We start from the raw sequence: 23198 nt of genomic DNA on the forward strand, positions 1-23198 counted from the left end.
ATTCCTCTTTTTTTAGCTCCTTTAGGTGTAAGGTTAGGTTGTTTATTTAAGATAATTTTTGCTTCTTGAGGTAGGCTTGTATTTTTTTAATTTATTTATTTGCTTTTTTTAGTTCCAGTATAATTAATGTACAGAGTTATATTAGTCTCAGGTATATAATGTAGTGATTCATCAATTCTATAAATTACTCAGTACTCATCACAATAAGTGTACTCTTAATCCCCTTCACCTATTTCATCCATTCCCCCACTCTCCTTCCCTCTAGTAACCACGAGTTTTTTCTCTATATTTAAGTGTCTGTTTTATTATTTGTAACTTTTTTCCTTGTTTGTTTTGTTTCCTAAATTCCACAATGAGAAAAATCATATGGTATTTGTCTTTCTCTGACTGACTTATTGCACTTAGCCTTATACTTTCTAGAGCCATCCATGTTGTTGCAAATGGCAAGATTTAATTCTTTTTGTTGGCTGAGTAATATTCCTGTGTGTGTGCGTGTGTGTGCATGACATCCTCTTTATCCATTCATCTCTTGATGGACCCTTGGGTGTGAGGTAGGCCTGTATTGCTATAACCTTCCCTGTTTGAACAGCTTTTGCTGTACCCCATAGATTTTGTACCATTTTATTTTCATTTGTTTCCATGTACTTTTTTGTTTTTTATTTTTTTAATATAATTTACTGTCAAGTTGGCTAACATACAGTGTATACAGTGTGCTCTTGGTTTTGAGGTTAGATTCCCGTTTTGTATGTAATCCATGTATTTTTTTGATTTCCTGTTTAATTTCTGGTTTGACCCATTCATTTTTTAGTAGCATGTTACTTAGGTTCCATGTATCTGTGTTCCTTCCAGATTTTCTCATGTGATTGATTTCTAGTTTCACATTGCTATGGTCATAAAAGATGCATGATATGATTTCAAAATTTTTAGATGTATTGAGACTTGTTTTCTGGCCTAACATGGTTTATTTTGGGGAATGTTTCATGCACCCTTGAGAAGAATATGTAGTCCACTGTTACTGTATGGAATGTTCTGAATATGTCTGTTAGATCTGTCCGGTCCAATGTGGCATTCAAAGCCACTGTTTTCTTGTTGGTTTTCTGTCTGGAAGATCTATCCATTGTTGTAAATGGGATGTTAGAGTCCCCCAACTATTATTATATTATTTTCAGTTGGTTACTTTATGTTTGTTATTAACTGTTTTTATATATTTTGGTGTTTTCCTGTTGGGTGCATAAATACAATCAATTGTTATATCTTGTTGTTTGATTGTTCCCTTTATGATTATGTAGTATCCTTCTTTGTCTCTTGTTGCAGTCTTCGTTTTAAAGTCTATTTTGTCTGACATATGTATTACTACCCCAACTTTCTTTTGCTTATGTTTGCATGGTACGTGTTTTTCCATCTCTTCACCTTTAATCTGCATGTGTCCTTAGGTCTGAAGTGAGTCTCTTGTAGGCAACATATAGATGGGTCTTGGTTTTTTTTCATCCATTTAGTAACCCTGTGTCTTTTGATTAAAGGATTTAGTCCATTACATTCAAAGTAATTGCTGATAGATATGTACTTGTTGCCATTTTTTAACTTGTTTTATGGTTGTTTTCTCTGTTCCATTCTTCATTTGCTCTCTTCCCTAATGGTTTCATGGCTTTCTTTAGTGATATAGTTGAGTTCCTTTCTCTTTGCTTTTTGTGTTATGTATACAGGTTTTTGATCTGTGGTTACCATTAGATTCATATATAACTTTTTATGCATATAGTAATCTATATTGATTGTCACTTTAGTTTGAATCCATTCTAAGAACACTAAATTTTTTTAATGTTTACTTATTTTTTGACAGAGAGAGAGAGACAGAGCATGAGCAGGGAAGGGGCAGAGAGAGAGGGAGACACAGAATCTGAAGCAGGCTCCAGGCTCTAAGCTGCCAGCACAGAGCCTGACACGGGGCTCGAACCCACAGAACACAAAATCATGACCCGAGCCGAAGTTGGACACTAAACCAACTGAGCCAACCAGGCACCCCTAAGAACACTACATTTTTACAGCCCCTGACATTTAATGTATATGTTGTCATACTTTACATCCCTTTCTGTGAATCCCTTGACTGATTTTTCTAGATATAATTGATTTTACTGCTTTGTGCTTTAACCTCTATGATGGTTTTATAAGTAATTAATCTACTACTTTTATTATGTTTGTATTTGCTCATGAATTTTTTTTTTCTTTTCATAATTTTCTTACTCCTGACTATGGCCTGTTTTTTCAACTCAAAGAATTCCCTTTAACATTTCTTGTAAGAGTGCCTTAGTGATTATTAACTCCTTTACCTTTTGATTGGGAAACTCTTTTTCTCTCTTATATTCTGAATGATAGCCTTGCTAGGTAGTGTATTCTTGGTTGCAGGATATTTTTTTTTCCTTTTAGCAGTTTGAATATATCATACCATTCCCTTGTGGCTTGCAAAGTTTCTGCTGAAATATCAGCTTTTAGACTTGTGAGGTTTCTGTTGTATATAAATGTTTTCTTTTCTCTTACTGCTTTTAAAATCTCTCTTTATCACTACTTTTTGCCATTTTAATTATTATGTGTCTTAGTGTGGACCTCTTTGAGTTGACTTTGAGGGGAGCTTCCTATGCCTCCTGGAACTGGATATCTGTTTACTTCCACAAATTAGGGAAATTTTCAGCTATTATTTCTTCAAATAACTTTCATCCTCTATTTTATTTATCCTCCTTTTGGGAACCCTATAATGCAAATGTTATTATATTTGACAGTGTTTGAGTTCCCTTAACCTATTCTCTTTTATTATTGTTTTTTTTTCTTTTTGCTGTTCAGCTTGATAGTTTTACAGTACTCTGTCTTTTAGCTCGCTGATCGATTCTTCTACCTCTTCTTATCTACTATTGTCTCATTCTTATGTCTGTTTAAATTTTTCAGTTTTTGAGTTCCCAATCTCTGATTCATTCATTTTTATATTTTTTCTCTCTATGTGGAAGGTCTCACTGAGATCCCCCATTCTTTTCTCAAATCCAGTAAGCATCTTTATGACCATTATTTTGAATTTTTTATCATTCATATTGCTTATGTTCATTTCATTTATCCCTTCCTGTTTTTTTTTTCCTGTTCTTTCATTTAGGAAAGGACATTTGGTCTGTTTGTATGTATTGGGAATGTGGTTATGTCTTCTGATCTTGAAGGTAGTGGCCTTACGAAGAAGAGGTCCTTTGGTGCCCTATAGTGCAATATCCCCAGTTCATTTGAATCAGCCACTTGAGGAGTTTCTCCTATGTGTGTTGGGTGTAACCTACTGTTATGGCTGGGCCTCATTTGCATTCAGACCAGTTGGCTGCAGGGCCCACTCTGCCTGTTGTGAGCAGAGTTTGGTTCTTGTGCTGTTAAGGGCTTAGGCTGAGGCCTCCATGGTCTTGTAGTTGGGTGGTGTCAGCAGTCAGACCAACTGCCTGCTCTTAGCCCATTTGCTGGGGCTATGGCTGTACTGATCTATAGGGTATTCTCCCTGTATTGTTCCCTGAGGTTTTAGTTGGAGGGTGTGACCTACAGACAAACCAGATACCTGACTCTAGTCTGTCTGTTGGGGCTGCAGTAGCACTGACCTGCAAGGTGCTCTCTCTGCCTTGTTGCTGAGAGGCTTTTGCGAATAGGTGGGGTTGGCAGACCAAATTCTTACCCCCACATTTTCTGCTGGGGCTGTAGATGCACTGATTGGCAAGGTACTCTCTCTGCACTGCCATTTATAAAGTTCAGCTGCTGGGGCTTCATTCAAACTGGTGAGTGTGGTTATCTTCTCTCCCCAGGGCAGGGGTCACTTTGGAGTGGTGCAGTCCCTTCCAGGACTGCTTCAAGAACAAAACGAGGCAGGGGCTTCTTTAGAGGGATTTCTCTGAGTGGTGTGGGTTGGATGGGGCATATAATAGGAGAATACGGGGGTAGGGAACATGATGGTAACAAATTAAGTGAAGAGTATTCATGCTCCTTCCTACAGGGTGGCTATCTAGGTTGGGGAGTTGGGGAGAGAATGACATCTACCAGCTCTTTTGTTCTCCAAAAAGTCCCTGCCCCTTTCGCATGCATTCTGAGATTAGTAAATAAATCTCCTTCATGTATACCCCAGGCACTTTTCAAACTGCTGCTTCTATGCTTTATCTAGGGAAGACTGCTATGCTATCTCTTCAAGGGTAGGGACTCAGTTTCCTATTACCCTACAGCTCATCCAGAGCTGACTCTGCTGATTTTTAAAATACTCGGGTGTTAAGCCCCACTGGTTTAAAAAACTCACACAGTTAAGCCCCTGGGATTTTCAAAGCCAAATGTCATGGGTATTTGTTTTCCCAATACAGGTCCTGCCTGCCTGGGGTGTCTGGTGGGGGGTCTGCTTCTCTCCCTTCTGGATGCTTGCAGTGTCCCTCCCATTTATGGTTAGGATTGCAGGGAGTTTGCTTTCCAATCACATTTCCACCCTTCCTGCTATCTTCAATGTGTCTTTCTTTTCCTTTTCTTTCTTTCTTTCTCTTTCTTTCTTTCTTTCTTTCTTTCTTTCTTTCTTTCTTTCTGGCTCTTTTCAGTTTATTGCATGAAGGAGTTACACTAGTCCAAGTTAAAAGCAGACCCCAAATGGTTACATTATACAAGCTGTCACAGGTTTTTAAACTTGTGACAAGGGATAGAAGGGGAATTCTACTCATTTCAAGGAAATCCTCACTTAAGCTTCAGTGAGCCAAAAGCACTTAAAACCCATGAACATTCAGCTGGTCGTCCTTAGCCAATCCAATCTCTACAAGGAACTGGCATATGTTCTTGCACTGGTCACCCTGTAGCTGAATCACTTCTCCATATTCTGGATGCTCAATTACAGTACCATTGCAGGCAAATTTCTTCTTAAATGCCTTCACTAGTTTCTTTTTATCGTAATCATCAGCGATCCCTTGGACAGTAGTAAGGGTCTTCCTTCCATTTCTCTGTTGAATTCTTATATGGATATAATCCTCAGTGCCAGTAGGAAGCAGATCATCACCCTTACTTGCATCAGCAAAGGGGTCGAAAGAGTGGAGGTTCTGGATAGCGGACATAAAATACAATTCCTTTTCCTCTGTGGAAAAGGCCTGCAGAAGGCGGCAGTGGGAGAAGGCAGTCAGGGGGGATAGGGCAGCATAGGGAAGTGAGGGGGCTCAAGGGGGAGGCTTCTGAGTCCTCGGCGGCTGCTTAGTGACTGGGGCCAATGTGTCCTTCTTTCCATGACTAACTGTGAAAAGTCTCTTTTTCCTGTGTTTGGATTGTTTTCTGGATGGGTTGCACTGATATGGCTGTTATCTTGGTATGTCCATGGGACAAAGTGAGCTTAGGATCCTTCCTACTTCACCATCTTCCCCCACAAAACATGGGGACTTTAAGAGAAACCAAGCTATTTCAGGAAAAGATATTGGGAAATTAATCATGCTTTCTTATCACATTCTTCTTTATTCTCCATTAAAAGTCATCATATTGAACTGAGTGATGCATGCTGTAGTCCTAGAAGCCCAGTTCTGGTGTTCTCATTGCCTTTACTCTCTACTAACATAGGATAAAATACAATGGAGCACTTGCCTTAGTTCTTATTAGTGCTAGGATTGTAGCCAGAGGTATTCAGATACTCCCTGCTGTTGAAGAGGTCATCCTAAAAACAGCTTGGAGAGAAAGACCATGCCTTACAGCTTTATCAGTCATATCCTTTATCAGTCATATCAGTCATATCCTTTATCAGTCATCTTTATCAGACAGAACCTAGAATAGGGCAACAAAGAGAGTATAGAGGCTGTTCCTAAACTCTTTTAGATGGATTTATTCTAGCTGAATCTAAAGATTCAGTGTTGTATGGAGCTCAGACTTTTGTCTATGCTCAGATACCAATTAAACTGCTTTATCCCTTCACTCTTACACCATGCCCTTCTCCCCAAAGCCTGTGGTGCTCTGTCATTTTTTGAAGGTGCATGCAGTTCTATCATCATAGAGTTACAGACAGGCTGGTGCTCTAATGAAGCCAAGGGGAGCCATATTGCAATTGCCCTACTGCAACTGGGCTCAGCAATACTGCATTTGAAAGGAGGCTTATGAAGGATGACCTTTTCCATTTTCCCCCCTCTTCTTCAGCATCTTTCGCTGCCTCTACTTCCCACTTACAACTGATTATCTGAGGCAGTCTATCTATGTGTTCATTTAGAACAGCAGCACAACAAACTGTTTGACATGATGCCTCCACTGGGAGGTTGTCATAATGTTTAGCTAACCACTGCCAGGATAGACTCCAGTTGTTTGACACAGAAGCATTGTTTTTGAAGGATGTTCTACTCTGTCATCTGCCATGTAGATTCTTTATTGGAAAATCTAGAGGTTCCTCAAAACATATAGAGAATCATTTATTAATAAAGCCTCCAAATTAACAGATGGTCTCATATTTTAGCTGTTGGAGCTCTCATCACATATATTCTGAGGATCTCATAATTAATTGCATATGGAGCATTTGGGAAGAAACTAAAGGTGGGGAGATGGTGGGGGAAGTTGATAAGGGGAAAACATTTTAAACAAAAACATCAAAATGAAAGGTCATTTCTTTTAAAAAAATCAAAAGCCCTAATTTTTATTTTTATGAATTATTTGAAAACATAATTTATGTATTTATTTTTAAATAAAATAAATAAATAACCATACAGTGTTATATTAGAATCAGGTGTATAATATAGTGATTCATCAATTCCATACAACACTCCATGCTCATCACAAGTGTACTCCTTAATCCCTATCATCTATTTAACCCATCCTCCCACCCACCTCCCCTCTGGTAATCATCAATTTGTTCTTTATAGTTTAGAGTCTGTTTCTTGGTTTATCTCCCTCTCTCTCTTTTTTTTCCTTTGCTCATGTGTTTTTTTTTTCTTTAAATTTCACATGTGAGTGAAATTATATGAGATTTGTCTTTCTATGACTGACTTATTTCACTTCGCATTATACTCTCTAGCTCCATCCATGTTGTTGCAAATGGCCAGATTTCATTCTTTTTTATTGCTGAATAATATTCCATTGTGTGTATGTATGTGTGTGTATGTGTGTGTGTGTGTGCATGTGCATATATATATATATATATATATATATAATCACATCTTTATCCATTCATCAATCAATGGACACTTGGGCTGCTTCCATAATTTGGGTATTGTAAATAATGCTGCAATAAACATAGGGGTGTATGTATCCAAAAATACAAAAACACTAAAAGCCGTATTTTTTAAAATCATAATCTCATGTTATCCTTATCCTTAACCCAGGCTTGGCACAGGAGCAGATATTCCATCTCAGAAACCACCTGCCTGCTCAAAAGTTCAAAGTTAAACCTGGTTAGGCAGGCTTCTTATTAGAACTAAAAGAAACAAAGTTAGATAGCAACCAGATGCAAAACTGGTGGATAATACATCTATACCAAAAGTGTGGTTGCTTGATCATTTTAGGTTTTAAACTAGAGTGTGCAAGAAACATAGTCAGTGGCATTATAAGTGTGGAAGTAGTCCACTCTAGGTGTAGGCAATAAAGGAGTACATTGTCTGTACAGACATATAAACAATTATAAGTCCAACTAAAAGTTTGTGTCTATTTTATTATCATCATGTGTCAATAATTCTGAACAGTGACACTAACAAGAAATTCCTCATTGCCAGAGTACACTGCCCCCAGCACTTTCTCCCTGTCTCACCTCACTCCCAACACATACACACGCACATACACACACACACACACACACACACACACACACACACACGGAAGCGGGGAGAGAGAAAGGCACACCATTACACCTTACATAACAGTGCCTCAGGCTTAATCCTTGAATTTCCCTTTCTTTTCTGTCTATACTAACTCCTTTAAATAGTTTCTATATGCTCAAATTAATATAACTGTATTCATCCAACTGCCAACTCCACATCTGTACACGGAAGCCTAATAAACATCTCAAATGACAAATTTCCAAAATTGAATTCCTGCTATCTCCCTAAAACCTGCAGTCTTCCCCATCTCAATTGATGAGCACTTCATCCTTCCAGTTAGCCAGATCAGAAATCCTGGAGCCATCCTTGACACAGCACAACAGATCCATCAGGAAGTTATCTTGTCTCTAACTTCAAAATATTTCTAATATCTAAGGACTCCTCACCACTTTCACTGTTGGTCTGAACCACCATTATTTCTTGCTCAATTTACTGCAAAAGCCTCATCACTGATATCCCTGCTTTACTAAGAATAAAAAACAGCTCCCTATAAGGGCTCATAAGACCATATACATCTGGTATCCTGACATCTCTCTGATTTCATCCCTTATTACACTCCCTTCACTCAGCCACACTTGCTGCTTTGCTGTTCCTTGAACACACAGAACACATCTCAGCCTTCTGGGGTGTTTCCTCTGCCTGTTATGTTCTTCCACCCTGTTATCTGCATGGTTCACTTCCTTATCTCCTTCAGGATTGATCCAATATCACCTTCTCAAGTAGGTCTATCCTGACCTGCCTATTTAGTATGCAGTTTACGCCTACTCTACTCCCACCTCCCCACACTCTCCATCTACCTTACCTTAATCTAGACTTTTCTTTTTTATGTATCATTTATTACTTTCTAACATTCTCTGAAATTTACTTATTAGTTTTACTTATTGTTTATTGTCTGTCTTCTGTCACTAGAATGTAAGCATGGATTTTGTCTGTTTTATTCATTCACATATTCCCAGTGGCTATTGTAGTTGCTGCATGACATATAATATTCATTCAATAAATTATTGCTGAATGAAAAATGACTTTTATTTACATCTATCTCATTTCTTATCAAAGTAACTGAATGGGCATAGAGAAATCCAGGCCTGTTAAAGGTCTACACATCATAACCAGACACTTCAATATAGATTTGCTCATACACTGAAGAATTTGTGGATGTTCGTATATTGTCTTGTTTAGATTATAACCCCATTCTTAACTGAAATTGTAAATGCTTTTACATACACACTTGTAATCCCTTACTCTCTCCCAACCTACATGAAGAATATATTGAAAGAATTCCTCTGCTTCAGCAAATGTCAGTTACTGTAATTCTCTTTTACACATTGGCATGTTCACTCTTTGTTTGGCTTATATTATCATTTACTAAAGATTGTTTTTGAATAATTACATGGGATTTTTTTCAATTTACATGATTGTTTACCTACCTTCTCATTTATCCAGTTATCCAGTGAGAACAAAGAAAGACAAAAGAGAGAAATCAGCTATAAATTAGGCTGGACAATTAATTGCCAAAATTAACCCTTAATTAGCAGTCATTTTAAATTAAGCTTTAGTCCCCAACTGACTTTTAAACAGAATATTACTTTACTGCTTTTATTTATGTATAACCAGCAGTTTTTGTCCTATGAGATATCCCACCAAACGTGTCAAATGTTAAGAAATATTATTTCCATCTTGCAGGCAAAGGACATAATTCAATTATTTCTTAGAGAGGCATATACTGAAATATTTTATCACAAACATTTTTAATTATATGATCTTTTTCTTTTCCATCATTACCTGTGATTTTTTCTCTACAAAGTTTTTCATAACTTTTCACAAGGATATCCTGCTGATGCTTTTAGCCACATCCAGTACAATTGTCCCTAAACGCTTTTGTTGAGAATAGGGAATAATCACTGACTAGCTTCATAGGGCAGGGTAGAATGGAATGAGAAATATAACCTTAGAGGAGGCTCAATCCATTTCGTTCTAACCATCAATGAACCAGACAAGCCAGGTATATTTATGAAACTGAACCAATGGTCAAAACAGACAAGGTATAACTTTCTGGGACAAAATGTTGAAAATATAAATTCTATAATAAGATCAAACCTGTTTCTTATTTATTTAATATCAATTAAGGCACAACAGATCATTTATTGATTTATTTAAAAAGAAACAAGAAGAAGCATGTTGCAATTAAATTGAACTTTCCTGTCAGGAGGTCCTGGCAATTTGGTTTGTCACTGTATTACTTAGGGGATACAGGTTGAAAATTCCTCCTCCATAATAAAGAAGACTTCATTTCTGTCTTTCCAAGGTCTTGTATATCATGTTTTATCTTAAAAGAAAAACAGAAAAGTACAGCAACTGGCTGTGTATTGAAACCTAGGCAATAGCTGACATAGCTACTCTGTTGAAAAAAAAATTAGGACTCCTCTAAAATAGAAAGGTTGGTTGGGTAGCTAAGTTGGAGAATCATTGTTGCTGGAAGGCCTGTTTATCTTCAGAAAACCATTAAACATAGCTAGTGAATTTCTGACTTTCCATCAAACAAGGCAAAGCTAGCTTTTTATGTAGGTAATATTTTCTTTGGAATCTTTTTTTTTCTTTTATGTCTTTAAAATGGGACATAGATAATTAGAAATCTTTATTGCAAATATTCATTTTTTTATTTATTTTTTTAATATATGAAATTTATTGTCAAATTGGTTTCCATACAACACCCAGTGCTCATCCCAAAAGATGCCCTCCTCAATACCCATCCCCCCCCCACCCCCCATCAACCCTCAGTTTGTTCTCAGTTTTTAATAGTCTCTTATGTTTTGGCTCTCTCCCACTCTAACCTCTTTTTTTTTTTTCCTTCCCTTCCCCCATGGGTTTCTGTTAAGTTTCTTAGGATCCACATAACAGTGAACCCATATGGTATCTGTCTTTCTCTGTATGGCTTCTTTCACTTAGCATCACACTCTCCAGTTCCATCCACGTTGCTACAAAAGGCCATATTTCATTCTTTCTCATTGACATGTAGTATTCCATTGTGTATATAAACCACAATTTCTTTATCCATTCATCAGTTGATGGACATTTAGGCTCTTTCCATAATTTGGCTATTGTTGAGAGTGCTGCTATAAACATTGGGGTACAAGTGCCCCTATGCATCAACACCCCTGTATCCCTTGGGTAAATTCCTAGAAGTGCTATTGCTGGGTCATAGGGTAGGTCTATTTTTAATTTTCTGAGGAACCTCCACACTGCTTTCCAGAGCGGCTGCACCAATTTGCATTCCCACCAACAGTACAAGAGGGTTCCCGTTTCTCCACCTCCTCTCCAGCATCTATAGTCTCCTGATTTGTTCATTTTGGCCACTCTGACTGGCGTGAGGTGATACCTGAGTGTGGTTTTGATTTGTATTTCCCTGATAAGGAGCGACGTTGAACATCTTTTCATGTGCCTGTTGGCCATCTGGATGTCTTCTTTAGAGAAGTGTCTACTCATGTTTTCTGCCCATTTCTTCACTGGGTTATTTGTTTTTCGGGTGTGGAGTTTGGTGAGCTCTTTATAGATTTTGGATACTAGCCCTTTGTCTGATATGTCATTTCCAAATATCTTTTCCCATTCCGTTGGTTGCCTTTTAGTTTTGTTGGTTGTTTCCTTTGCTGTGCAGAAGCTTTTTATCTTCATAAGGTCCCAGTAATTCACTTTTGCTTTTAATTCCCTTGCCTTTGGGGATGTGTCGAGTAAGACATTGCTACGGCTAAGGTCAGAGAGATCTTTTCCTGCTTTCTCCTCTAAGGTTTTGATGGTTTCCTGTCTCACATTCAGGTCCTTTATCCATTTTGAGTTTATTTTTGTGAATGGTGTGAGAAAGTGGTCTAGTTTCAACCTTCTGCATGTTGCTGTCCAGTTCTCCCAGCACCATTTGTTAAAGAGGCTGTCTTTTTTCCATTGGATGTTCTTTCCTGCTTTGTCAAAGATGAGTTGGCCATACGTTTGTGGGTCTAGTTCTGGGGTTTCTATTCTATTCCATTTGTCTGTGTCTGTTTTTGTGCCAATACCATGCTGTCTTGATGATTACAGCTTTGTAGTAGAGGCTAAAGTCTGGGATTGTGATGCCTCCTGCTTTGGTCTTCTTCTTCAAAATTCCTTTGGCTATTCGGGGCCTTTTGTGGTTCCATATGAATTTTAGGATTGCTTGTTCTAGTTTCGAGAAGAATGCTGGTGCAGTTTTGATTGGGATTGCATTGAATGTGTAGATAGCTTTGGGTAGTATTGACATTTTGACAATATTTATTTTTCCAATCCATGAGCAGGGAATGTCTTTCCATTTCTTTAAATCTTCTTCAATTACCTTCATAAGCTTTCTATAGTTTTCAGCATACAGATCCTTTACATCTTTGGTTAGAATTATTCCTAGGTATTTTATGCTTCTTGGTGCAATTGTGAATGGGATCAGTTTCTTTATTTGTCTTTCTCTTGCTTCATTGTTAGTGTATAAGAATGCAACTGATTTCTGTACATTGATTTTGTATCCTGCAACTTTGCTGAATTCATGTATCAGTTCTAGCAGACTTTTGGTGGAGTCTATCGGATTTTCCATGTATAATATCATGTCATCTGCAAAAAGCGAAAGCTTGACTTCATCTTTGCCAATTTTGATGCCTTTGATTTCCTTTTGTTGTCTGATTGCTGATGCTAGAACTTCCAGCACTATGTTAAACAACAACGGTGAGAGTGGGCATCCCTGTCGTGTTCCTGATCTCAGGGAGAAAGCTCTCAGTTTTTCCCCGTTGAGGATGATGTTAGCTGTGGGCTTTTCATAAATGGCTTTTATGATCTTTAAGTATGTTCCTTCTATCCCGACTTTCTCAAGGGTTTTTATTAAGAAAGGGTGCTGGATTTTGTCAAAGGCCTTTTCTGCATCGATTGACAGGATCATATGGTTCTTCTCTTTTTTTTTGTTAATGTGATGTATCACATTGATTGATTTGCGAATGTTGAACCTGCCCTGCATCCCAGGAATGAATCCCACTTGATCATGGTGAATCATTCTCTTTATATGCTGTTGAATTCGATTTGCTAGTATCTTATTGAGAATTTTTGCATCCATATTCATCAGGGATATTGGCCTGTAGTTCTCTTTTATTACTGGGTCTCTGTCTGGTTTAGGAATCAAAGTAATACTGGCTTCCTAGAATGAGTCGGGAAGTTTTCCTTCCCTTTCTATTTCTTGGAATAGCTTGAGAAGGATAGGTATTATCTCTGCTTTAAACGTCTGGTAGAACTCCCCTGGGAAGCCATCTGGTCCTGGACTCTTATTTGTTGGGAGATTTTTGATAACCGATTCAATTTCTTCGCTGGTTATGGGTCTGTTCAAGCTTTCTATTTCCTCCTGATTGAGTTTTGGAAGAGTGTGGGTGTTTAGGAATTTGTCCATTTCTTCCAGGTTGTCCAATTTGTTGGCATATAATTTTTCATAGTATTCCCTGATAATTGTTTGTATCTCTGAGGGATTGGTTGTAATAATTCCATTTTCATTCATGATTTTATCTATTTGGGTCATCTCCCTTTTCTTTTTGAGAAGCCTGGCTAGAGGTTTGTCAATTTTGTTAATTTTTTCAAAAAACCAACTCTTGGTTTCGTTGATCTGCTCTACAGTTTTTTTTAGATTCTATATTGTTTATTTCTGCTCTGATCTTTATTATTTCTCTTCTTCTGCTGGGTTTAGGCTGCCTTTGCTGTTCTGCTTCTATTTCCTTTAGGTGTGCTGTTAGATTTTGTATGTGGGATTTTTCTTGTTTCTTGAGATAGGCCTGGATTGCAATGTATTTTCCTCTCAGGACTGCCTTCCTTGCGTCCCAAAGCGTTTGGATTGTTGTATTTTCATTTTCGTTTGTTTCCATATATTTTTTAATTTCTTCTCTAATTGCCTGGTTGACCCACTCATTCGTTAGTAGGTGTTCTTTAACCTCCATGCTTTTGGAGGTTTTCCAGACTTTTTCCTGTGGTTGATTTCAAGCTACATAGCATTCTGGTCTGAAAGTATGCATGGTATAATTTCAATTCTTGTATACTTCTGAAGGGCTGTTTTGTGACCCAGTATATGATCTATCTTGGAGAATGTTCCATGTGCACTCGAGAAGAAAGTATATTCTGTTGCTTTGGGATGCAAATATTTATAAAATACAGAATTAATTTAAAAAGATTTATCTCATTACCACTATTCTTAAACAACTTCTATTAGCATTTTGGTGGCTTTCACCTTAGCCTTTTTTGAACCTATTCATAAAGTTTACATACTTTCAATCATACTCTCCTTACAATTTTATATGCTGCTTTTTAAAATTTTATATTAATCATAAACATTTCCCAAACTATTGCAAAATTCTCATAATCATGATTTTAATGGCTGCATGATAAGCCATTGAATAAATGTACCATAATGGACATTTGAATCCTTTCCAGTTTGGGCCATTGTAAATAACTATTTTGTGGGCATATATCCATGTCATTATTACTCCATAATTGGATATTTTCTCTTTAGTAAAGACACCTACAAATCAAGCCATTCAGTCAAAGGGTATGATTCTTTTATGAAATGATACTTTGGTTTAATTTTGTTTTTGCAAAAGATGTGTGTGTGTGTGTGTGTGGAAAGACACATATATTTTTAAAATTTAACAATGATTATTTCTGCTGGTGTGATCACAAATAAATAACTACTTTTCTTTCCTTTTTACTTTTAGTTATTGTCAAAATTTTTTACAATGAATGTGTTACTTTGTAAATTAAGAAATATAATAAAACAAAAACAGAGTAAAGTGTAATGACTTAGAGCACAGGCTCTTGAGGCAGACTCCCTGGGTTTGATTTTCTGCTGAGCTACTTATTAGCTCTTTGATCTTAGGCAAGTAACTTAACCTCTCTGTGCCTTAGCTTTCTTGTCTGTAAATTGGGATTATAACTGTATGTAGCACATAAAGCTGTTGACCTCATATCTGTGTTCTGACGATTGAGTTAATCCACTGTAAAGTGTGGAGAACAATGTCTATCATATAATAATCACCCCATAAATGACAGCTGTTATTATTATTTGGGCTGAAACAGAAACTCAAACCTCCCACTCCTTACACTGATCACCTACTCTGAAATTTTAATATTAGCAATTTAATCGAGTACAATACAGTCACAGGACAAATATACTTGAATTTACTAAAGAGTTGCAGTGATTGGGAAAGGTGGTATCTGAAGCCAAGATTCTTCTACCATTCCATATGTATACACTGTCCTCTCTGCTATCCAGAATAGTTTTATTGAAAGAGAAAGCAGGATATCCTGACAGCCCTGGATGCTTGGACAAGGAAGAAATGTGAAACAAGCTTTCAAAGACAATGTTCACATACCTTACAATTTTGTCTATTATTGGTACTGAACTTAAACAGAATGCTGTGAAATATAAATCTGAATATTTGTAGAAGTAGATATTTCTTGGTACAAATCTCTGTAATTCTCAATGGTGGCTTTCTCCTACAAATAGAATTGATTGTCTTTGCTTCATTAAACATTGCAAAACTGAATGTCTTGTTTACTGTCCCATATACCAAAATATTTATAAGATATAACCTATCAATAAATATAAAAATGAGAACTTGGTTTCATGTATTTTGTAATTTCAAGATGAGTAATCTATCTTGAGACCCACATTTAATTCTGGGGAATAATTTATAAATTCTTAAATGGATAGAAGAAGTTAATGTCTTTTATCATAGTCACCTCCATTTAAAAATCATTTAACGGGGGGGGGGCGGGGAGAACGCCTGGGTGGCTCAGTCGGTTAAGCATCCGACTTCGGCTCAGGACATGATCTCTCTGAGAGTTCCAGCATCACGTCGGGCTCTGTGCTGACAGCTCAGAGCCTGGAGCCTGATTCAGATTCTGTGTCTCCCCTTCTCTCTGCCCCTCCCATGCTCATGCTCTGTCTCTCTCCATCTCTCAACAGTAAATAAACATTAAAAAAATTAAAAATAATTTACCAGGGGTGCCTGGGTGGCTGTCAGTTAAGCATCTGACCCATTTCAGCTCAGGTCATGATTTCATGACTCATGGAAAGAGCCCTGTGTTGGGCTCTGTGCTGACAGCATGGAACCTGCTTGGGATTCTCTCTCTCTCTCGCTCTCGCTCTCGCTCTCGCTCTCTCTGTCTTTCTCTTTATATCTATCTCTATCTATCTATCTCAAAATAAATAAATAAACATTAAAAAATAAGAATCATTTACCAGGGGCTCAATTATCTACTTTCCACTCTTGTATTTTCTAAAAACAATATATAAACAAAAAAGTATACTAGAGAAGCTCACTGTGTGAAGGATCACCATTGAGATTAGTTCATGTAATGATAATAGTTATTTTATCTATTATTTAAGTGAAGGATTTTCATGTATGTAGCTTATAATGTGCTTCTATATCACATAGATGAGATTTCTTTAACATCAAGCCTTCTAATACCTGATAATCTTTCTAAGTTTCCTGATACTTTAATAGTTTGAAGAAGAAAAATAGTTATCTAGAAGGTTTTTTTTAATTTCAAAGGCTTTATTTATAGCATATGTGAAATGGACTTCAAATCAATATTTTCCAACTAGACTCTTCTAGCTCTGTGCATGATCATGGCATTTTAGTCTATTCATTACTGTGTTGTTCCTTGTTCCTCCAGATGTTACTATCTCCTTTTCATGCCCTGGGATACATCACAGAATGTATCCTCAGGATGCAGTTAGAAATTTAATTTGCCTATTCCCCTAACCCTCAAATCAAAGGACATACTACTGGTATATGCTAGGCATAGCATAAGGACAGGAATAGGCTTAAGCTGTTTGTCTGTATTTCTATTCTAGGGAACAATATGAAAATCACACCAACAGTATAATAAAGCACTTGAAGCTAAGAGTATAACAGTTGTCTCCTTTGTGGCAGGCTCCAGATAGGAAGTTATTATCTGGACCATCAAGGCAAGGAGTGAACCTAATAAGTATGACATCACTCAAGCCTACTTTCAGGTTTTCTTAAACTCTCAGTAAGTTAAGTGTGAAGTGCTATAAAGTTAAAACACCCATTCATGCACACACACACACAACTTTATTTTAAGCAGAAACCACTGAGTAGAAGCCAAAAAATCTTTTGAACAAGCTGCCTCTCACTTAGGCCTAATAAACTCTGATTGTATTAGCAAATGTAGTTTCATAACTCTCATAACCAGGTGTCAATGATTCCATGTCCCAGGAAAATAAAATAAAATGAAATGAGTTGAGTAATATTGAGAACTCTGAACACAAAATGCAGTGTATGAACTCCAGGTATTTCACTTTTGATTTCTATAAGCAGTGATTTTTTTTGTTATAAAAATAAAAGGAAAACTACTAGAGTGCTCAGATATTCACTTCTCTGTACTAGTATAACCCACAAGGAAACAAAAGCTCTGCCTGTAAATAAGCTCTAAAATCTGTCAGAAAAAAAGTGCCTTCATTGTCACCAGAGAGCCTTATGCCAAATGAGGAAGTAGATGGACTGACTGAGGCTTTAATTTGTGACAGCAGGGAAATAGAATCTGACTTTAAAGACCCTGAAGAAGAATGCCAGGGCTTTGTCATGCTGGGTTGGGGGACAGGAGTAACATCTGTGTCACAGGCTAGCTGGGGTAGACCTGGCTTTGATTGAATGGGGCTGTTATATTTCCAAGATGCAACTTGGCCTCTGGGTATATGCAGCTCAAGTGTAAGGGAGGCCTACTCCAGTTTAAAAGCAATTTTTTTTTTTAAAAAGAATTCAGTGTGTAATAATTTAGCATTGAAAAGGATAGTAAATGTAGCTATTTATTGTCCAGGTAGAATTGTTGAAAGGGCAATTTTAAACAGCCTTCTTTACTTTTAGCAGAGATAATACATAGGTTGTCCTTGGTGAGAAAGAAGGCTAGCTGCCGACTCCGGAAGGAATGTGAGTGTGGTGTATACACCTGCTTCTATTTTTTCTCAAACTCTTCATAGCACCCTCTCCCCTCAGTACCAGAAAATGTTGATCTCGTGTCTAATTCTGGCTCCTGACTCTTAGACCAAGTTTTAATTTTTAGCCAATTGTACACATGTCAAGTGTAGAGTGTAGTGGTGTCTGGGGTCAGACACATTTGGATATGAATCATAATTGGGTCACTTACTAGTTATGTGATCTGGGGCAAGACACTTAACTTATCTGAACCTCATTTTCCACATATATAAAGTTGAACTAATAATAGCAATTTTTTCATAGGTTTGCTTTGAGGATTAAGCAAGATAATATAATAATCTTTTCACAAAGTTTAGTAGACACTCAAAAATGGTAGATTTTGCTTTTATTTTTTTGTTGTGGTATTTTAACTCATATTTCATGATTATCATTATCAGCAACAGTAGCCACAGTATCACATCATCATCATCATTACCATCATCATCATTATCATCATCCTTGGCCAGCATTGCCTATAAAGGTAACCTGGTCAGGGTTAATCATAAAATCAAACAGAAGTCTATAGGCCAGAGTTTCTCAATAATGGCATCCTTGACATTTTGGGCTGGATAATTCTTAATTGGAGTAGGAGGAAGCCGTCCTATAAATTATTAGGATATTTAGTGTCATCCTTGGCTTTTACCCACTGGATACAAATATCACACACCCCACCTTCAAGCTATGCAAACCTGACTGTTTTCAGACATTCCCAAATGTCCTCTGGGTGTGGGGGAAGCATTGCCCCTAGATGAGAAATACTACTGTAGGCATTCTTTGGTTTAAAATTTCCATTTCCATGAAAACTATCTGCCATTCTACCATTCATATACTTGTTGCTTTTCATTAGCATGACTCTGGATTCATCTGGCAACTTCAGTCTTAATTTACAACTCTTCTTTTCATTTCTTGAGGTTCCCTGGTTTTCACCTTCATTTTGAAACTGCAACTCTGTGACAGCCAGTTCTTATCCTTAATATATCTCTGGGCTAACAACTTATTCTTCCCTTCTTTGGGCTTTCAGCCCTTATTTGCCAAACCCTGGTGCTAGACCACTGGCCTTCTACCAAAGACTTTCCTTTAAATTTTTGTATAAAAGGCAGTTGTGAAATGAGGACTCTGGAACCAGACATCCTGAGTTGGAATCCTAGCTCTGCCAATTACTTAGTGACCTTAATCTCAACTTCTCCACTTTCTTCCATATGTAAAATAAGAATATTAATAGTCACTACTTCATAGGGTTGTTGTGAGATTATGTAGTTTATTTATATTTTGTAAATATATTTATTTTTGAGAGAGAGAGAGAGAGAGAGAGTACAAGCAAGGCAGGGGCAGAGGGAGAGGGAGACACAAAATCTGAAGCAGCTTCCAGACTCTGAGCTGTCAGCACAGAGCCCGACATGGGGCTCAAACTCACAAACTGTGAGATCATAACCTGAGTCGAAGTTGGATGTTTAACCACTGAGCCACCCAGGCGCCCCAAGATTAGGTAGTTTAAAACATACTTAGAGCACTGCCTGGCACAATGGCAAACACATGTAAATGTAAACTATTATTGTTACTACTCTTGTAAAGATTTTCATATGAGAACTGTCAGCACAATGCAAGAGTTAAGTAACCTCTGAGCCCCATCTCAGTGCTCCATAAGGGCTGCCAGAGTTTTCATACCATGGTGCATATTGAAAATGATAAATATTTGTTCAACAAACTAGAGTAAATGGAGGAGTCTCTGACTACATGAGGGCTGAGGAGATCAATATCTCAGCCATGTGTAACCCATTTTGTGACGCCTGGTGGTCCACAGCATTCTGGTTTGAAAGCTTTGCACCAGGCTCATCAAAATTAAATGAGAGAGATTCTAAATGGTGGCTTCATTAGAAATCCTAATTTACAATTTTGACATTTAGACCCCAGCGCCTTCTAGGTCTATAAACCTCACAATGTCAATAGTGGTTCTATGGCTTTGCTCTTTGAACAAGTTAAGATAAAATAAAACAAAGTGACATCTGTTGAATATCATGTGTTTTTTAAATTTTTATTTTTTAATTGTATTTTTTTAATACAAAATGTATTGTCAAATTGGTTTCCATACAACACCCAGTGCTCATCCCAACAGGTGCCCTCCTCAATGTCCATCACCCACTTTCCCCTCCCTCTCACCCCCCATCAACCCTCAGTTTATTGTCAGTTTTCAAGAGTCTCTTATGGTTTGGCTCCCTCCTCTCTCTTTTTTTTTTTTTTTTGAATATCATGTGGATTTAAACACCTTTTTTTCCCTGTAAAACCTCAATCTAGCAAATACCACAAGTATAGAGGTATGGGCATTTAATTCAATATTGTTTAAAAACAGGAGGTTTTCAATCAAATTTCAAATGATGACCCACTCTTTCTATTTGATATTATTCTTTGGGAAGGGATGGGGCAAAAATAGCTCAGGATATAAAATGACTATTTTCTCTGGTTTTCTATTTGAGTCCATTGGCTTTGATTTTATGGCATGATAGGACTGTTTTTCATTTGTGACCTCTCCAAGCACTGATTTTTAAGCAACTCATTAGCATATGCTTCCTCTGCATGATTCACCCATTCAAGCAATTGATTCCTTGGTTTCTTCAACACACTATGAATAATATACTATTTTCCTCGCATAGACATTCCAAATTATGGTTTAAATATGGTGAGCCAGAAAAAAAGTGCTTTTTTTAAAGTCAACTTCCTGAAAAGTATCCTAGACAAAAGCATGGTACAAATGAACCTTCTTAGATAAAGCAGGGCTTTGGCTACAGAAGCCAATTCTTCCATATAAGTCTGACTTATGCGGCACGCTGTCAACTCTACTAGAATCTGTGGCACTGGACACATTGCATTTTTCCATTGCCATTGTCAGTACCCTAGTTTATGCCTTTGTTAGCTCACGCCTTGACTTTTGTGTTAGCCACATGATTGGACTGCTTCCTTTTCCTCTTCTAAGACCTCCCATAATAACTTCCTAAAACATAGCTTAGATAGTATCGTTTCACTTCCCCAAATCCTCCAATAGCTCCATCCTGCTTAAGGAATAAACTCCTAGGAGTCATAGAAATTCTAGAATGTCAGCATTGGAAAGAATCCTGGAGTATAATTCAGTGGTTGCCAAACTCTGGTTTCTGGACCAGTGCCAGAAGTTTGCACCAATCCTAAATGGAAAGAAAAAAAAAAGAGAATGAAGTGGGCATTCCATAAAATGAAATTTAACCATTTCAAAAATTCTTTGAAAGTATCCCAAATTTTTGTTTTGAAATATACTTTATTTTATGAAGTGATGGTACTAATCGATGGTATCTTTTTGTTTGTTGTTTTTAACGTTCATTCCTGGCAAATGATATCAGCAACCCTTTGTTGCTTCATGCCTGCCCCTGTTAAAAATTTTGCTAATCCATGCAATCCAAAAGTCTGGGAGCCACCCACTTCCTAAATAAGAAAACTGAAGAAAGAAGAATTAAATGACTTGCTTAAGGCCATGCTAATAGTGGCATTTCTGGACTGTAAACCCAAATATTATCCTCAACAATTTACCATGACATTCAAAGCTCTCTATATTTAAATCCCAGTATGCCTTTGCAGCTTTATCATCAGGGTGCCCCCCAAAGAAATCCTGTGTTCTAAACAGTCATGATTATGTGCCATTCCTTGGACGTGCCTTGCATTCTTTCCCTACCCAAACTGTCTTCCCCAAATCCTTCCCAGTTCAAGTACTGCTTCTTTTACAATAATTTAATGCCAAAAGGGATCCTTCTCTTTTTTGTGCTCCTGTAAATTTCTACAATTTATCAGCATATCATATCTTGCCTAGGCTGTTATGAGATATTGCTTATACCTCCCACTATGTCCTCCAATTCAGTAAATGGTATCACTATTTACCCAATTTTTCAAGCTGGAAACTTTGAAGTCATCTCTTACTACTGTCTGCACCAATATCTAATTAATCATGAAGCCCTGTCATCTTTACCTCCAAAGTTCATCTTGTATACCTCTGCTTTATTTCTTTAACTGGACTACTACACAGATCACTCTGTGTTTCCTTGTTATACTCTGAAATCCATTCTTTACTTCACGGCCAATTTTAGGTCTGGTACCTCTCCTTGTAAATTCCTTCAGTGGTTTTCCATAGTCTTAAAGTCTAGATTGTTCAACATGTTATACAAGATATGTAGTACCCTTGTCTACTTCCGCAGCCTTATCTCTTGCTACTCTTGTTTGCGCACTTCCCTTCAGCCTTATTGCACCTTCAATTCCTTGACTGAATTTTTCTCATTCTTGTACTCTCTTGCTAACAGAGCCTCTCACCTCTCTGGACCTTTACATGTGCTGTTTACACTGCCTTGAGCACTTCCTTTAGGGGACCTTCCTGGATTCCCTAAGTACCTTTCCTTTTCCATAGCACTTAACCACATTGTATTATAGTTGCTTGTATAATTGATTTCCTTTCTGCTAGACTATATGAATTATGAGGTCAGGGATCATATGTATTATACTCACCATTGTATTCTAGCTCTTAGCTCTGGCATATAGTAGGCACTCAATAAGCGCATGCTGTATGAAAGAAAGTTTAATACTACACTTCCTCTTACATGATTGAGACTTGTATACCTGTTGTATTTCCTTAATTTGATTATAATTTCCTGAAAGTCATAGAAATCTTTCACGTTATAGTACCATACATATTTTAGACTGTTGGTAAATATTTGGTAAATACCTGATTAAGCTATTTTTTCTTAAGGGACCAAGGAATTAGATACAGCCCAGGATAAGATTTACAATGCATATTTACAATTTGAACTGTAGCACAACCCTCTACAATGTAAGGATTTTAGGCTTATACTAGTACTGATTGCTTACGATTTACATTTCAGGTGCTACACTCACCCTCCATAAAATATTCCTACCTTACCAGGTTTAAATTAGGAAGTACTCTATAGGTCCATAAACATAAAATATAATTGTTCAAATAGGAACTCTGCTGCATTTTAGATAATAAAAATTGTAAAACTCTTAAAGTGAATAAGATGTCTAGGCCTTCATTTATGTGTGGGGTGTGTGTGTGTGTGTGTGTGTGTGTGTGTGTGTGTTTTGTTGTTTTAGGGATTGAACTCAGGGTGGACTTTACAAGAAGCTATGGTAAGAGTGATAGCTTCACAGTAAAAGCAAATATTTTACTTTCACCGTTCAAAAGTCAGTCTAGGTTTTTTTTGTGTGTGTGGGCGGTTATCTATTGAAAAGACATTTTTCAACCTCTAGTTTATTCTTTTTTCAAGATCCAGAACATATGGAGATGTCATCAGTCACAGATACTTCATATTGCACAAACAGGCCTCTAATCTCAGCCTCCTTGTATGCA

At 37.2% G+C, this 23198-nt stretch overlaps 2 protein-coding genes across 2 annotated transcripts in view; one reads left to right on the forward strand and one right to left on the reverse strand.

Annotated features, from left to right (window-relative positions):
* Positions 1-23198, forward strand: part of IL1RAPL2 (interleukin 1 receptor accessory protein like 2) — a 612469-nt gene that overhangs the window by 171473 nt on the left and 417798 nt on the right. The window lies entirely within an intron of this gene.
* Positions 4568-5097, reverse strand: LOC124513912 (eukaryotic translation initiation factor 1-like). The gene has a single exon (XM_047081945.1). It carries the CDS (start codon positions 5082-5084, stop codon positions 4743-4745), a length of 342 nt encoding a protein of 113 aa, XP_046937901.1. The 5' UTR covers positions 5085-5097; the 3' UTR covers positions 4568-4742.

Source organism: Lynx rufus, unplaced genomic scaffold (genome assembly GCF_022079265.1).
Source record: "Lynx rufus isolate CCGP_SWC_20201006 ecotype Redwood Valley unplaced genomic scaffold, mLynRuf1.p SCAF_19, whole genome shotgun sequence".
In the NCBI taxonomy this organism is placed as follows: Eukaryota; Metazoa; Chordata; class Mammalia; order Carnivora; family Felidae; genus Lynx; species Lynx rufus.

Coding starts and splice junctions, on each gene's coding strand:
- LOC124513912 (XM_047081945.1), bottom strand. CDS start 5,084: ATGTCCGCTATCCAGAACCTCCACTCTTTCGACCCCTTTGCTGATGCA.